This window comes from Thermobia domestica, chromosome 13, assembly GCF_964235325.1.
Source record: "Thermobia domestica chromosome 13, izTheDome1.hap1.1, whole genome shotgun sequence".
Taxonomy (NCBI): domain Eukaryota; kingdom Metazoa; phylum Arthropoda; class Insecta; order Zygentoma; family Lepismatidae; genus Thermobia; species Thermobia domestica.
The window spans coordinates 137158878-137175662 of NC_137466.1; the positions used below are offsets into that span (position 1 = coordinate 137158878).

General features: G+C 36.6%; 1 protein-coding gene across 1 annotated transcript in view; it reads left to right on the plus strand.

The window, feature by feature from the left end:
- The first annotated feature begins 985 nt into the window (after positions 1-985).
- Positions 986-16785, plus strand: part of LOC145668553 (cytochrome P450 6j1-like) — a 41708-nt gene continuing 25908 nt past the window's right edge. Inside the window, exons 1-2 of the mRNA XM_081736540.1 lie at positions 986-1926; positions 7360-7581. Of these exons, the coding sequence (XP_081592666.1) occupies positions 1038-1926; positions 7360-7581 (1111 nt within the window). The 5' untranslated portion in view covers positions 986-1037. The remainder of the gene's footprint in view (positions 1927-7359; positions 7582-16785) is intronic.

The window sequence follows — 16785 nt, forward strand, 5'->3', positions numbered from 1 at the left end:
CAAGCCTAAGCTTAATAATCTGTCTTGACACATTGTAGAGAGTAAAACATTTCTTACTCTACTTAACAGAGGGAAAGAGCGCTCTGCACTAGCAACGGTAGCAGGGATTGTGGCGAATATACGAAGGACCACTGTCAGATTTGTAAATCAAGTTTCTAGCTTCAAAGTTTTGATGTTATTTAGGAGATCCCATGGTGAAAGCGTTTTCTCACCAAAATTGGCCGAATATATCAATTTCAGGCTATGCAGTTCATCAGAAAGATCATCTCCTAAATCTTTTGGGTATCGCTGGAATAGTGCATCTGCTTGTTCTTGGATCTGGTCACCTGTCATTTCTTTGCAAGACCACAGTACACAAAAATTGTTACACAAAGAGCGCACTGATTGGAAGCGAACTGAGTAAAAATACACATTTAATAATTCTTTATCCTCGGCCGTCGGGCCCCAGGGCTCTGGTCCCTCCTGCCCTCCCCTCTCGCCGGCCCTGATAACACAGTTACACTTTTTTAATTCTGCAGCACTCCCGTCATTACTAACATTAAGCAAAAAAAAAAAAAAAAAAAAAAATCCTGAAAATGAACAGCACAAATTAACGAATCAACCTAATATGATCTGCATAAAGAAAATAGAAGCTTCATTGATCTTTCATCATATACGCACTTCAAACTTCCATACAGAAAAAAAAGCACATGATAATATCTATCGTGCAGACATGTAAGTGATTGACAATTATAATTACATGAACTGGTCCAAATTTCTGGCTTACAAGAAAATACAGTTATTAGTTTTGTAATAGGATTTTATAGATAATATCTGCATCAATTTTTAAATGTCTGTGTATTTTTTATTGTATTGTTATTATTTGTGTTTTATTAATTATTCATTTTTTTTAAATGGTGGTGAAGTTTGTGAAGAATCTTTAAAATTTATAAATATATGAATAAATAAATTTACCTTATAATTTTACTGGTTTTATTTCAGAAGAAGCTCAGATAAAATAAGGAAAGAAGAAAAATAGTAAAAAAAAAAAAAAAAAAATGGATTCTCTCATTCGCTATGTGGGATTTTACGTGATTTCTGTGTTCGCTTTGCTACCTTCTATAATTTACATCTACTTCATGCATTCGTACCAGTACTGGAAGAAGAGAAATATCAAGTATATTCAGCCAACCTTTCCAGTAGGCAGCCTCAAAGATGCGGTTCTACAAAGGAAACATTTTGGAGTTGTTCTTCGAGATCTTTACAGGCAATCAACGGGCGAAAAGTGTATTGGATTTTATCAATTACACAAGCCAGGTCTTCTAATCAGAGATCCCAGTCTTATCCAGTGTATATTAGTCACAAATTTCTCACACTTTCAAGGGAACATATTCCAGCTTGAAGAAAAAGCTGATCCTCTTTGGTGTAAAAGTTTATCGTTTCTCAAAGGAGAAAAATGGAAACGTATTAGAAGTCAGTTGAATCCAGCATTTACACCAAATAAGCTAAAACGTATGACTCCTTTGATCAATGAATGTGCTATGAAACTAAAAGACTTTATTAAAAGTCAACTGAAGCAAACCAATGATTTTGAAATGAAAGATATTATTTCTAAATTTACAATGGATGTAATTGGATCGTGTACTTTTGGCATTGAAATTAACTCTTTTGAAAACGACAAAACTAACTTTCACCAAATAAGTAAAAAAATGTTCGGCCCTGCAGGCTTAATGAAGAGCATAACATTGTTTCTGATGATTTTTACTCCAACTGTGAGCAATTTCTTAAGACTTCGTTTCATACCTGAAGATATAGCAGATTTTTTCAATTGTTTTCTGAAAGAAACTCTGAAGATGCGAGAAGATTGTGTTCGAGATGATTTACTTCATTTTCTAATGAAATTGAAGAAGGAAGAAAATAGAGCAGAAAAACCTTCCAATGAACAAGGTGAGAAATGCATGACGTTCAGAAAAACTATTTACCCAATTGGCAGTAGTTCCCAATTAGCAGTCCGCGTACCGCTAGGGGTCAGTGAAATTACTTACATTTTATTATAAGACTGTAATTTATAGATGTAAATAATGCTAAGAACTCCCTGTATATTGTATACTTGTTATATAGATAAGGGTTTGTAATTTAATTATTGTCAATGTAGCTTACTTACCTCAAAAATACTACTACTACTACACAGATGCCAAAATTTAAAAGTGTAGGGTTCATGTCTTGCCTTAAAATAATAAAAGGGCTCCGCAACTGTGAAGTAAGTGGGAATCACTGCTATAGAATATTTATTATAAAAAATATTTATGGCTATAAAGAAGAATCGTAAAATTTCTAAATTTCTTTGCTAAAATATGTATTTGAGTGCACAGTGAATGTAAAACGACTTTTTAAACTTAATTCAGATACAGGTCGGTAGCCAGCTCCAAAATGTAGGGGTTGGCCGGTAGAAGTTAGGGGGGGGCGATTTAACCATATTATAGTTCATCACCATATTATAGTTCATTTTGATGCCTACTGTGAAAATTTTAGGGAGGCCAGCCAAAATTTAGGGGGGTCCGGCCCCCTAGACGAGCGTGGATACGGGCATGTTCAGATAGTATTCTGCTTTGGGCACGGCTTTTTAATGGTCATGGACCGAGAAGTGAAAACAGACAGACGGAGTAAGTGAATGATTAATTCTGGCACGGACAGTAAAGAGGATCACGTCACTTGGATAGCTATCGTTAACATCACCGTTACCAATGAAAATACTAGCGGATTGACTCTATTAACGAATTATGCGGACATAATTGCTCAAACTGTGTTGCAGAAAAAGCAGAATTCAAAAGTTATTATGTGGAGTACCGGACGTACAGACATATAGTGTTACAATCTTATAAGTCCCATTGCATGATCCCAATAACAATAAAGTTGCTTTGATCATGCTGAAAAAAATTCTTTCGATTGTCTTGCTCGTGAAATTATATACGAATGTATAGAAGATTCCTTGTGGATATATAGAATTCCTTTGGCTGAATGTATAGAATATGCCTGTTACCGCGGGTTAGCCAAGTTCGATTTCCGATAGGAGCTTATGTACTTAAGACTTCATGCTAAACTGTAGGTTAATGTCACACGGACGAGCTTTAACTATGTAATTCTGATGTCGCACTAATAGAAACGTGATTGAGTCTCTGAAAACTTTGGACTCGTAGAACGTACTACTAGCAGGTTCAAATAGAGACTTTTTAAACTCAATTAATTGTATCGTTTTTAAACAATATGGATTAGATAGTTGATGTTCGCCTTTATCACTATATTCATAAAAGAATTTAATAGCTTACTGCGTCATAACTCTCTCTTGTGACCAAGGACACCGATTCTGGAGGGAGTCAAAAGATCCCGTGCTCTCAGAAGGTTTACCTGGGACACCTAAGATTTCGATATCTTCACTATATTTGACAGCGAAGTACTTGAACAGGGCTTCCAAAAGTTAAATAGAAATCCGCACCGTTGTTTTGTGAGCACCCTTTAATAAAGGTGAAGTTAAACAACTAATAATGTTACGTGGATACCACGTGAAGGTGTCTGGTTTGTATGGCGTAATACTTTTTCAATTAATATTCAAACCTGAAGTAGTAGTACCGCATCCGGTTTTATTATAGAGACTAGGATGGAGACGGAATATATTCTTGGGAAAATATTCTTTCTTAGTTGATTGCAGAAAATTCCTTTTCTCTATTATTTTCCGTTTTTACTCTATAGGAATCAACCTTAAAACTTGATGTTGATTTCTGATATTCTGGTTTGAATAGAGAATTAAGGGAAGATGGTACCTGTTATTAGAACGTTAAATTGGTTTTGAAAAAAAAAAAAACGCTTCTGGCTACCTCTTATTATCTTTGCTCTATGCAGATCAAAATGAAAATCAGAAGATGTATTGAATTTCTATCACTTCCGGTTTTAGTAGATAGTCAAATGTATTCTTGGGACACTTAATCTATTGTAGAAAACAGCTTCTTCCTATCTATTACCATATCTTCTTAGTAGTGATCAATGTTAAACCGGAAATGATTGATTGTTACCACTTCCGGTTTGAGTATCCCCTCTATCAAGGAGCTCTGTTTCTAACTTTTGACATTGTACAGTCCGCAGCAAAAAACCTGCAACATGAGCATGTAAGTTTATTGTGAAACGACGAAGTATTTTGTTCCAAAATAAATGTGCAGGGGAGGACGCCGAGGTTTCTCCTGTCGTGATTCGCGCCACTTAGACGTTCTGTTGATTCCCTGCGCTGTTAGGCGTAGTTTCACTATAAACTTACATGCTCATGTTGCAGGTTTTTTGCTGCGGACTGTACATCCTGGCCAAAATTAATTGTGATCCATTAAGTAGTTTTTGTGATTTTTTGTCTCTCTAACGGACAGATCTTTTCTCTCTTGGAAAGGACGAATATGCAAACAAATAGAGCAAATATGCGGATATGCGAAAATATAGGAAAATATATACCGAGCGAAGTACCTCAAGTGGTAGAGTGTTGACTTCGCATTCGGAAGGTCGTCGGTTTGATTCCCGCTGCCGACCATCCTGACTAGGCAAATGCCGGGATGATACCTACTAAACAGGCCCTGGCCGATACCTTCCCAAATCCTTTCCATCGTTGTTGTTATTGATAGATATCCAGTATAAAATGGCCTCTCAGCTGTATTTGCTGATTGCTAAATAAATAAATAAATATTTCAAATAAATATAGAAATATATTGAAGTTTTCGGCGGTAAACGAAACTTTTTTAAAATAGTGCAAATTAATTCTAAGATTACTTTCTTAGTAGTCTCGAAATTACTATGTCTATTTAATTTTAACGTTGAATACACCGGGTGTTCATTTATTATGTAGCCAATATCTACTGGTGAAATCCTCACACCTAAACAATTTAGAAAAGCCCATATGAACATGGGCAAAAACCGTGTTGTTTCAATGTTAAGCGGTGCCGAAAACAAATAAACAGTAACTTTGAGGTTGCCTAGCTCGAAAATCTGTAAGACATATTAAAGGCGGTGAAACAGATATCAGATCTACTAGTACACTCTATCTAAATATCTATGTTTCAGAGTTCGGCCGTATCGGCACAACGTATTTTATAAAGGAAGCTGGAGTATAGGAATCCTGATTTAAGTACGGATAAGAGAATAAAGTATGTTTTGGCAGAAAATATCTTACTATTGATTTATTAAGCTGAGATGCCGTGTACATAAGTATTGTCATTTGTCAATTTCGTGTTATCATTAACTTTAATACTCGCAATTATGCAACTACACGTAACACAGTTTAACATAAAAGAAATGTGATACCTGCAAACCAAGTTAAATATGTGATTACGGTGATCTAAGCAAGAACTTCATACAAACGAAAGCTACACAATTATATGGTCTAGATCTACAACGCACTGCCTCCTGATTGTCTGGGATATCTCACAAGGGAAGATTCCACAAGTTGTCGCTCAAATCTGATTGCTACATAGCACATCTGATAGAGCATCATGAGAAATGAAAATGAACAAAATTTAAGGTGCTATGGACCAGAAGGATATTATCTATGGGACTTCAACATTTGAATATCCAAAAGAATTATAGCATGAAATTATGTACGTAGTAAATGTGTTGAAAACCGTTAAAGCGCACAATTTAACGAGAACAAAATACCATATTGAAAACCACAAACAGTGTCGCCAACTCAGCATAAAAGTATTTTGTTTGAAATAGCACCATATACAAATGTACACATATTTAAAATGCACTATTATCACTAAACATAACTGTACCACTACACTTCAGTTATGTTTTCAATATGGTATTTTGTTCTCGTTATATTGTGCGCTTTAACGGTTTTCAACACATTTACTACGTACATAATTCCATGCTATAATTCTTTTGGATATTCAAATGTTGAAGTCCCATAGATAATATCCTTCTGGTCCATAGCACCTTAAATTTTGTTCATTTTCATTTCTCATGATGCTGTATCAGATGTGCTCTGTGGCAATCAGGTTTGGGCGACAACTTGTGAGACCTTCCCTTGTCAATCTGTTGGATGGATGTGTGCAGAGTTTGTGGCGCTAAACACATGATTTTCGTCCACTTATGTGTTATATTGTTGGAGTGAGTTTCCCACAAACGTCAAAGCGGGCATTTTACAATATGATAAAGAAATTTTATTGTTGCAGGATTATCTGTGAGTCGTGTAAGTGAACAAATATGGTGAAATATATTAATGTTAAAATGGATAATAACGTACGTATAATAGTATTAGTCAATCTAGCGACTCAGATCATTTAAATATAACATATATGAGGGGTGTTCAAAAAATATTGAACTCTTGGTCGGCAAAATTACATTTATTCAGATAACTATATTCTTCTTAAAATTTGTTCTTTTCGAAAAGTACACTTATCTCAGCGACCCTATCGGTATTCGAAAACTCTTCGAAAACTCTTGGAAAAATCTTCTTATGGAATAGTGTTGAACTGGACTTTCGTATTCGGCATAATATCTTCTCTGGAATGAAATCGAGTCTTTTTCAACAACATTTTCAATATTAGGAAGAGACAAAAATTATTTCCTAATATTGAGGCCAGTACAGAGGCTGACAAACTACAAGAATTCTGTGTTTGACCAAGAAATCTGAATCAGATGAAAAATATGCGGAGGGCATTGTTGTGAAGATTCTTCTAAGTTTTCGTTCTCATAGGTCCGGTCGTCTGTAAGTCAAAGAAAACGACCAGAATCACTTTCACACTGATGCTAATCTGCTGTGCATTTTTGTTTCGGGATGATGAAGATTTCCGTTGTGGATATTACATCTGAGTCGTACCCATAAACCCAAGTTGAAGTGTTAAGAAAGTTGGAGTCACTTTATGTCTTTTGCAATATGCCCTCTGTGATTTCCAATCAAAGTGGCTTCTGCTCTAATATTAGCAACTTCGAGACGAATTTCGGAAACACTCTCTTCAAGCTTTCTTGGGCCAATGGCTTACTTGCTTCCTAACAGTCAATCTTGTTGTCCCCGCTTTGATATCGCCAAGTATTTGGCAGAACTGGAAACTTGATTCACACGTATTGCTTAAGGTGTTCCGTCATTTGACAGAAATTGCAATTACGACCAGCGCCTACTACACATCCACACTCAAAGACTGTGGATGCTCGCGAATGACGCTTGGCGACCAAAAATTCACACATGCACAAAAAGGCCCTTATACATCATGGACAGACGGTACCTGAATTTTTGTTTACGCAAGGGGGAAAAGTAGTTCAATATTTTTGAATACACCTCGTATGATTGTATGCTTGCAGTACTGTATTCTTTTACATGATTCGTATATATCATATATTGTTTTCCAGACTTTACTGACAACGATATTACTGCACAGGCATTATTATTCTTTCTTGCGGGATTTGAGACAGCATCAACCACAATTAGTTTAGCTCTATATGAACTCGCCTTGAATCCGAGCATCCAAGAGAAAGCCAGGCAGGAAATCAACGAAGTTCTAGCCAGAAATCATGGAGAAATTACATACAATACAGTCCAGGAAATGAGTTTCGTAAATATGGTAGTACAAGGTAAATAAGATTTTGATATTAACTGCTTCTTCTTTTGTTGGTTATTGATGCATGGGTCAAGGACATTACTTCCATACCGTTCCAAACAAACATAATTATATCCTAGCAGCGCAGACAGTAGACGAAACAGCGGAAAACGGTAGATTGGCTAACTATAAACGTTGGCCGTAGTTGCATTTGGCCAACCAATTTACTTGCCAAAGCCTAAATCAAGTAAGCAAAATTGTGATTAAGAATATGAAGTCGAAACTGTTGAATAAATTATGGTAAGTTGTTGGTTGGAGTTATGTTTTACTCTGATCTATATATTATATTGAATATAAGAATTGTCAATTTTGTCTGTATTTCTGATAGAAGAAACGTCAAGGAATAATGGATCAAAGATAAGGAAAACAAATGTGAAATATAAACATATGTTTCCTTCGTCATTAACTATAAGAACTGAGAATATAACATTTGGAGCCTTGTGCCTTTTTTGACACCGGAAGTAGGATTAGAATTAGAAATTAGATTTCTGGGCTTTCGCCATCTATCACCATGCTAACCCGTCATTTATGAAGGATGAGGTCCCTCAGCGATCACATTGCCCGGGGAACTGGAGAGGATGAAAGGGATTGGGAAAATAAGGATGCGACCTGGAACCGTTATTTAAGGTGCCATCCTGGTATTTTCCTGGTATGAAATGAAATGAAATTTTGAGTTTTACGTCTTACAGTTATGCCGGTTAGGCTAAAGGAGGCGGTGGTGATGAGAAATGAGTGAAATGGTGGAATGAAGAAAGTGGGAGGTATCTGAAAAATTCCGAGGAAACCCACGCACACGGTGTTTGTCCATCATAAGGTTCACTTGGCGAGAGCTAGGATCGAACCAGGGACCCCAAGCACCAGAGGTGAACGTTCTACCACTGAGCCATCGCGGCCCCATTTTCCTGGTATGAATGAGGAAATTCCAAGAAAACTTATTTAGAATGGTTGGCCTAGAAAAGTTCTTTACATTTTTTTCGACTGATTGTCCCCACCGGGAAATCAAACCCAGGACCATTCGCACCAAAGGCGAGAGCATTAACGACTACGCTACACAAGGCGACGACATTGCTACTGTCAAAGTTGCTTAACAGTATCTAATCTAGTCTACCCTTTTAGTCAATCTATCATCCTTAGATAAGACAAAAGTACATGGTCCTTCTAGCTTTATGGTACTTTGGCCAGTGTATTTTGTAATGTGTTCGTGTTTGTATGAGAAGAGTCGTGAACACTGAGCTGACTTATGTTTCTACAATATCTCCGTAATTTTTTATCTTTACTGTAGCTCATGGCTGTGAAGTGCTTATTTTCTCGTTTGTGTTGGTTTAAGATAGTGTGCTGATTTTTGATTTCTTGCACTGTTCGCCTTTTCCCGCTTCGCCTTATGACCTCTAGGAATGAAATTTGCATATAAAACTTGTCATTACTTTCCATTTTGATGTAAGGCGGAACGGGAAATTTCGATGTGAATTTCCCATTTCGCCTTACGAACCTTATGTTGGTAGGATTGGAAATACAATCATGGATACAATTTGTTTTGTTTATACATATAACAAAATAAGTACAGTAACTACAAGAAGTACAGAACATCTATACAAGCAGGGCCGGATCCAGGATTGTCTGAGGGAGGAGGGGTGCACCAACAACTAACTACCCGTACATTTGAATTAAATTTGATTTTTTAAAATGCCTCTAGGCATCTGCGATGTGAATGAGGAATTCCTTTGGAAATGCTGTGTTTATGCTCTCGATGAATTGTTTTTCTTCAACCTCAGAAAATTGAATTAAACTATTGATTTTGCAAAACTCAATGCTAGCTTCTCATTTTAGGTAGTGTAGATTTACAACGAAGGGGGGGCTGTACGTGCACCTTTGCACCCTCCTAGATCCGGCCCTGTATACAAGATTCTATTTATCTTCCATTATACAATGAGCAACAGCATCTAAGTATTGCATTAGAGAAATCTGTTTACTACTCAGTCTACATTTCAAATACGCAGGCGAATATTTAATTGTATCCACTTACCAGTATATTTCTGGTATTTTACAGTATGTCCTGCTAAAACATGGCCATCGAAGCTTCATAGGCCTGTTCTTATTGCTTCTGTTTCAGTAACTCAATTATTCTATATATATTGAGGGAGGGGCGGATCCAGGACGAAATTCTGGGTGGGAGGTGGCTTGTAATACTGCTACTTACCAGGGAAGGGTCCGAATGGGGCACTTGAGTTGCCGGACGACATGTATCAGATATGAAAGACGGTGTGAAACTATATACATATGCAAATTTATAGCGGCTAAGGGCAACATGGAAAAGCAGAAGAGCCGGAAGAAATATGGTCGACTATAGGGTCCAGCAACAGAGAAAGCTAAGGACTCACTAGTTCTACGCGTGAATGGTCTCAGTAAGTAAGGTCAAAGTTTAGTAGTAGATGCATGATAAGATCTGCTATATGTAATGAACATCATGGCCGCCATATTGAGTAGCCATCTTGAATTCGGATACACACTGTAAAAGAGGAAGTGAGTAATGTGGCACATGAAATAGCACTGAAATTTTACCAGGAATTCATTGGTATTAACCATTTTGTAGTAACTTTATTGCGAGTGGAAAAGTAATATGCAGGAAAGTCGTGAGGGGAGATTTGAACAAACTTCGGAATAACCTTCGGAATAATGTTGGCACATGATGCAGATTTAGAAAAAAAGATTACAAAGAGCATTTGCACATGTGAAGAGCTGGTAATATTGCAGTGTTAAAGATAGATAGTTGTTGTCACGTTAGAATACCCGACACAAAGGAGGGGTGGGGATTACAGTTACAATTACAACGCGGTTCTTCTCAAAGAAAATAACATGTATCATCACATAAGCAAGTATACTGATAGAGGTACATAGCAATCTATGAAGGACAGTTGATGTGAAGAGTATCTATAAGAGTGGAATGAAAACATAAGAGCTGTTCTCACCTGACACGCTATCATCTACCTCTAACGTTTGTTATTCTTCGACCACTGTATCGATATTCACCAAAAACTACATTTCTGATCTACACAGGGATTATTGTTGCACGTCCCAAACTCATGCACTAATTAACCTTCCTACCAACCACTCTATCTTAATTGATTACTTCACTGATAACACATACGAGCTTTCTCGTGTATTTTCTGTCTGCAAACAGGACACAGAGTAGGTGGCACGGACTCATCTTTAGTCTCTTCTTTCTCTGTCTCTTACTCGCAACTATTCTGCATATAAACATACTTTTCCTTTGGTCTGTATACAAACTAGAATTCTCCAAGCTCCAGTTTTGCGTCATAGTGAGACTATTACAGAATTTATATGCGTCCTTCTTGAATGTTACATCTCAACTTGCAATATTTAGTACCAATGTATTCCTGATAAAATTCCAGTGCTATTTTATATGCCACATGACTCACTTTCTCTTTTATACTGTGAATCCGAATTCAAAATGGTCACTTTCAATATGGCGGCCATGATGTTCATTATATATAGCAGATCTTATCATGCATCTACCACTGAACATTTGACTTTACTTACTGAGACCATTCACGCGTAGAACTAGTGATTCCTTAGCTTTCTTTGTTGCTGGGCCCTATACGGCCGGCCATATTTCTTCCGGCTCTCCTGCTTCTCCATGTTGCCCTCAGCCGCTATACATTTGCATATGCACATAGATTCACACCCTCTTTCATATCTGATACATGTCGTCCGGCAACTCGAGTACCCCATTTGGACCCTTCCCTGGTTAGAGCTATTTTTAAGAGCTCCAAACTCTGGGATGGGCTTTATTTATATATAAAATAAGAAAGTTTCCTGTTCTGTTGGGGGGCAATCGCCCCAATCGCCCCCTGGATCCGTCCCTGTATTGAGGTGAGGATTCCGAATGGATCTTCTGCTACCCTCTTCTTTATTTCGCTATGAGAGAACTTTCAATCTGCTCATTTTCTCAGAGGATGCGTGTGTTCAACAGCTGAAAATTCAAATTCATCACGAACTAGAACAACAGTGGCCTTACACCTTTCACCACACTTCCAGTATGATTTTGACTCACGACAATAGATTAACTGATAATATATTCTTTGTAATACAGTAATCTTCACTTTCGTTTCGACGTAATGAAAGATACAGCCATTTTACACACTTATACACACTTGCGAGTGACGAACTCAGAACTGATCTGGAACTTTTACTCATCAGACTCAGTACGAAACTATTTGAGCAACATACAGATCTTTAAATGAGACATCTAATCGGAAACCTGTACCCTGATTGACTCCTAACGATCAATTATCTTACAGAAAACGAAGTTACAAAAATTTCAAGCCCCCTCCCCCGCTCTACAACAATGTCCTTAAATTTGAACCCTGTAGCACCCCTGATAGTTGTACATACTCCTGATACTTAAAACCTTTGTACACGACAAATTGTTTTCTGTTTTCCAAGTAAGATTTAAATAGATCAATAAATTCGCTGCTGAAGCTAAATTGTTTAAGCTTGCTGAGCAATCTATTATGATTTACGCTGCCGAACGCTTTCGCAAAATTTATGTATATTACATCTACTTATCCCCCCAAGTTTAGTGTTTTACTTATAAAGGCAGATATTAGACAAGGATTTGTGACCGTTGACCTGCCTGTAAGAAAGCCATGTTGTGGTTCTGATGTAGATGGCCGCACGTGTGCTATTATCCGCTAGTATAAGACTGTTTCATAAATCTTAGCAAAGGTGCTTAAGATTGAGATGGGCCTATAGTTTTTAATTTCTCTCTTATTATTATTCGATTTCGGGATAGGTGAAACTCTCGTTGTTTTCCACTCATTAGGGAATTTTCCAGATTTAATTGACAGGTTAAATATGGTTTTCAACGGTGTTAGGAAGTGATCTATACAACCCTTTACAATATAGCTTGGGATTCCATCGGGACCTACCGCTCTTTTGGATTTCATCTCTTTTTATTATTATTATTATTATTATTATTATTATATTAGCTATTTCCTGTCTTTCTCTTGATGATATACGCAGTATATTTAGACCATAATCTACCCACACTGACTGTTCCGTTTTATTGCTTTTACTTTTGTTGTATACAGACTGAAAGTAGTCCGCAAACTCCTAAGCAATTACGTCATCGTTGTTTATTTCTTTACTATTATTTATAAGAATTCAGCATTTAAATGACGTGTCTTAATGTTTACAAAATTCCATAATTCGGATGAATTTTGTTCTAAGGATGCCTCGGACATTGATACAAAATTCTTATACGCATCCCGTACCTCATTTTTAATTTCTCTCCGTAACCTGTTGAACTCTTGTTGATGGAAACTTTTATTCCCGTCCCTCTTTTTTATTTTCCTATGATGTTTTCGACTTTATTTTCTTAATTGTATCCAAAGTGAACCACGTTGGATAGTTTTGCGGGGTTTTTGTTTTCTTTGGAACACCTATACAGTGGTGCCCACCCCCCTTATGTCCATGACGCACCCCCCCAATTGTCTACCCGTAGGTGTTCTTCCATGAAAAAAATCTTTTCGATTAATTTTAACACTCCCTCAAACATACTTACACAGATTTTTACCCCCCCCAAATATTTCAATGACGCACTTTGCGTCATAGCCCCCCCTTGTGGACACCCCTGACCTATATATAGTGTCGTAAAAGCATTTAACAGCTTCGTCTACATTACTGCATCCTGTAAGATAGTCCCAGTTTACCCGCCCAAGTTCAGTGTAAAGTTTTTTGACATCGGCTTTTCTAAAATTATATCCCGTCACATTTCGCTTAGATTTTGCTTGTTTCAGACGGAGCGAATCTCATTTGGCCATTCCCTATTCCTCTCCCCACCTACCCTTGTATATATCGCTATTGTAAGTTCCTTGTTGCTACCATTTTTTAAAAGTGTTAACTTTATCAAATAAAACTATCCTCCCTTAGAGTTGTGGAAGAGTTTATTATTTTCTTCCCTACTTAAGTATAGTCGTACACTTTTGACTTGAAATGTTTTGCACACTATTGAACATTGAGCTCAGACTATTGATGGCTGAGAAGTTTTGTGAGTTGGAGTTTCTGCTCAGTACGCAATAAATGAAAAATGATTATGAGAGCAATCATTTTAATATGTCCTTTATCTTTACACATAAGTACTAAGCGTCGGCGAGGAATTTTTTTTTCTATTCAAAATTCTTTTACACTCCTGATCCGAGTACAATTGTTTTCGAAGAGTTGGTATTCTACTTCTGTAGACAGAATAAACGATTGTCATTGAGGTTAAAATTAAAATAAAGTGTATGTAAGGTGGATAGTGTTAAAAGTGATTGTACTGTCTTTATATACAACGAAAAAAAATAATAAATCCGGTAAAGAGAAATGAAAAATGACAACATGAATTTGAGAGAGTGGCAGCAGATTCGAAGCAAGTTGTGCGTTTGCTCAAGCAGGGCTACCAATATATGAAAATTATTGTAAGGCGAAACGGGAATTCCCGTTTTGTCTAACGATAACAAATCATTAAGTACCAATTTTTGATTGACGTTTCCTGTGATAAGAATCATAAGGCAAAACGGGAAAAGGCGAACAGTGAAGACACGGATTTTCGAAAGAAAAAGGTTTAATCCGTCTAAGGGGGACATCGTTCTTCTTTTTCTTCATACGTGTCAAGTAAGTATTTCTTCAAGATCGAGTCAGCTACATCCCCTTTCCCGAGCAGCATCTCTGATGTTATCTGATCTCACTTTGTGCAATTATATAGGGTAAATATGTCTAATTTTTCAGCACCACATATCATGAAGAATTACGAACTTGTGCGAGCGGTCCCGGGTTCGATTCCCGGTAGGGGCACTCGGTCGAAAAAGTGAAAACGCTTTTTCAGGTCAGCCACCCTGTATGAGGTTTTCCTGGGTTTTCCTCATTCACACCAGTCAAATGCTGGGGTGGTATTTAATTTACAGGTCGCAGGCCGCTTCCTTCCTTACCTTTCCCCGGATTGTGTGCTCGCCGAGGGACGTCATCCCTCAGAAACGTGAAAGGCTAAATGGCCTTAGATGCCGAAAGCCTAGCAATCTAAATCCTAAATCCCTAAAATAACCAACTTGGGAAAGGTTATGAAAGTAGTTCTCCACATGAGTAATATATGACAGTTACTCCTTTATGAGAAGAAATGTTGTCCTGCAGCATTTCTGCAGGGTACCTCCGAAACTAGATGAAATAGAGAAAGCAGTAAAATTTTAGTGCTTCTTGAGATGTGAATTACAGCTGTTTATTCACCAGGTATTTGTAGCATGGATGTTAGAGTACAGTATATCATATGCATGTAAATGTGTAGAGGAAATCACAAGGAATGTAACAATATATGCAAAATACCCCTATCCATCGTAGGTTAAAGTTCGGTAAGGCTGTTTGCAGCCCCGGTGCAAGAGGAAACAAAGGCAAAGAGACTTCGTAGTAACAAGCTTCTAGAAGGCAACGTTGTCAAAGGCTTTGTCAAGGTCCATGAACTTTGTCAAGACTGTGCGCCTGATTTCATGTTCCTTGGTTGCAGAGAGGAAGATGATTAGCTTTTCTATGCTTTGAACATTTGATTCTCTTTCATTTGATGTCATGTTTACCTAAGCCTGGTTTGTTTATAGCCTTACTGGAGCACTCAATTATCTTCGTGTTCTATTCTTTCATATTACAGCTATTTCATCAAGTTTAATTTTTTTTGAATTAGTTTCAGTAGTAGCATTTGTTTAGTTAAGCTAATTTGATGTCTTGCGTTTTGACATTTGATTTTCTAACATTTGCTCTTTCATGTGAGTTAGATAATGTTTAGCTACATAAGCCTGTTTTGTTTCTAGCCTTGCTATAGCACTCAATTCTCTACATGATCTACTGTTTAATATTGCAGCTAGGCTCTATTTCATTATGTGTAATGTTTTTGAATTGGTTTCAGTAATAGTTTTTTTTTTAAACTTAGCCAATTTCTATGAAATGAAGAAAGTTGTGTTTACATAATAATAATAATAATAATAATAATAATAATAATAATAATAATAATAATAATAAATAAATAAATAAATAAACTGTAGCTGTGATGAAAAATATCAGCGTGTGAACCTATGTAATTCAAATCCTATCAGTTCGTAACACTTAAGTCAAATAGGCGTATAGGATTGTGAAATTAATAACAAACAGGCACTACTGCGAAATTATGCACACCTATTGCGAAATTAGGACAAATGACTGCGAAATTGTGACCAATTGTATTTTGTAGTTCGGAGAAGCATTACTAAATTTCTAAATACAGCAAGAAAGCAACAACATATCGTGCCGTATCTTGCAATAAGTCGTATGCTGAAAATCACAACTTTACAGGAGAGCAAAAAGCTCTTTTGCATTCTACAGTTTTGAAATAGGGTGATATACAATTTATCTGCATTCTATTTTATAACTCTGCTATTATTAGCCGGATACATACGATACTTTGCCAAGAGATGAAACAACTGCCACTAGATCCAATACTGGTGTTAACTAAAAATAGGATACCCAAATTTTAACATACGACATACTGCAAGAACAGAACGATATATATGTATCTTATCAGGTTAATATGCACCTCCAAAACAATCAAGTCTGCTGTTATTTGCCACTTATATACTCGGTAATATATATGGAAATATGCAATTTATTGCGAAATTGGGCATATCTGCCCTATTTCTATCACGAGGAAATATTTCTCTCTAATTCAAATCAGGAAATAAGAAAAAACAATAACCGAAATAATAGGACTTAATGATCCATTTTCACATATGACATCAGGGGCGTAGGTACAACATTTTTTAGGGGGACAAGAGTGGGATGACTGTCTTTATTAAGAGGGGGTCAGTTGGTTTATAGAAGCCAAAAACCTAATATTTCTAAAGTTTGTATTAGCTTAAGTCATATAAATTCACTTTGAATTATTTAAAGACACAATCGTACATGTATATAATGTGAACTGTTATGTTTTAAAAGTAAATATATTGACGCGAATTGAGGGTGAAATTAAAATAAATAATTGATTTTTAATATATTGTAAGGTGCTGAGAAAACCTGCCACCTAACAGTATCACAACTGTCAAAATTGAGATTATCTATTGAAGGAACTTATAGACCAGTACCACACTAAATTCAAAAGAGCTGT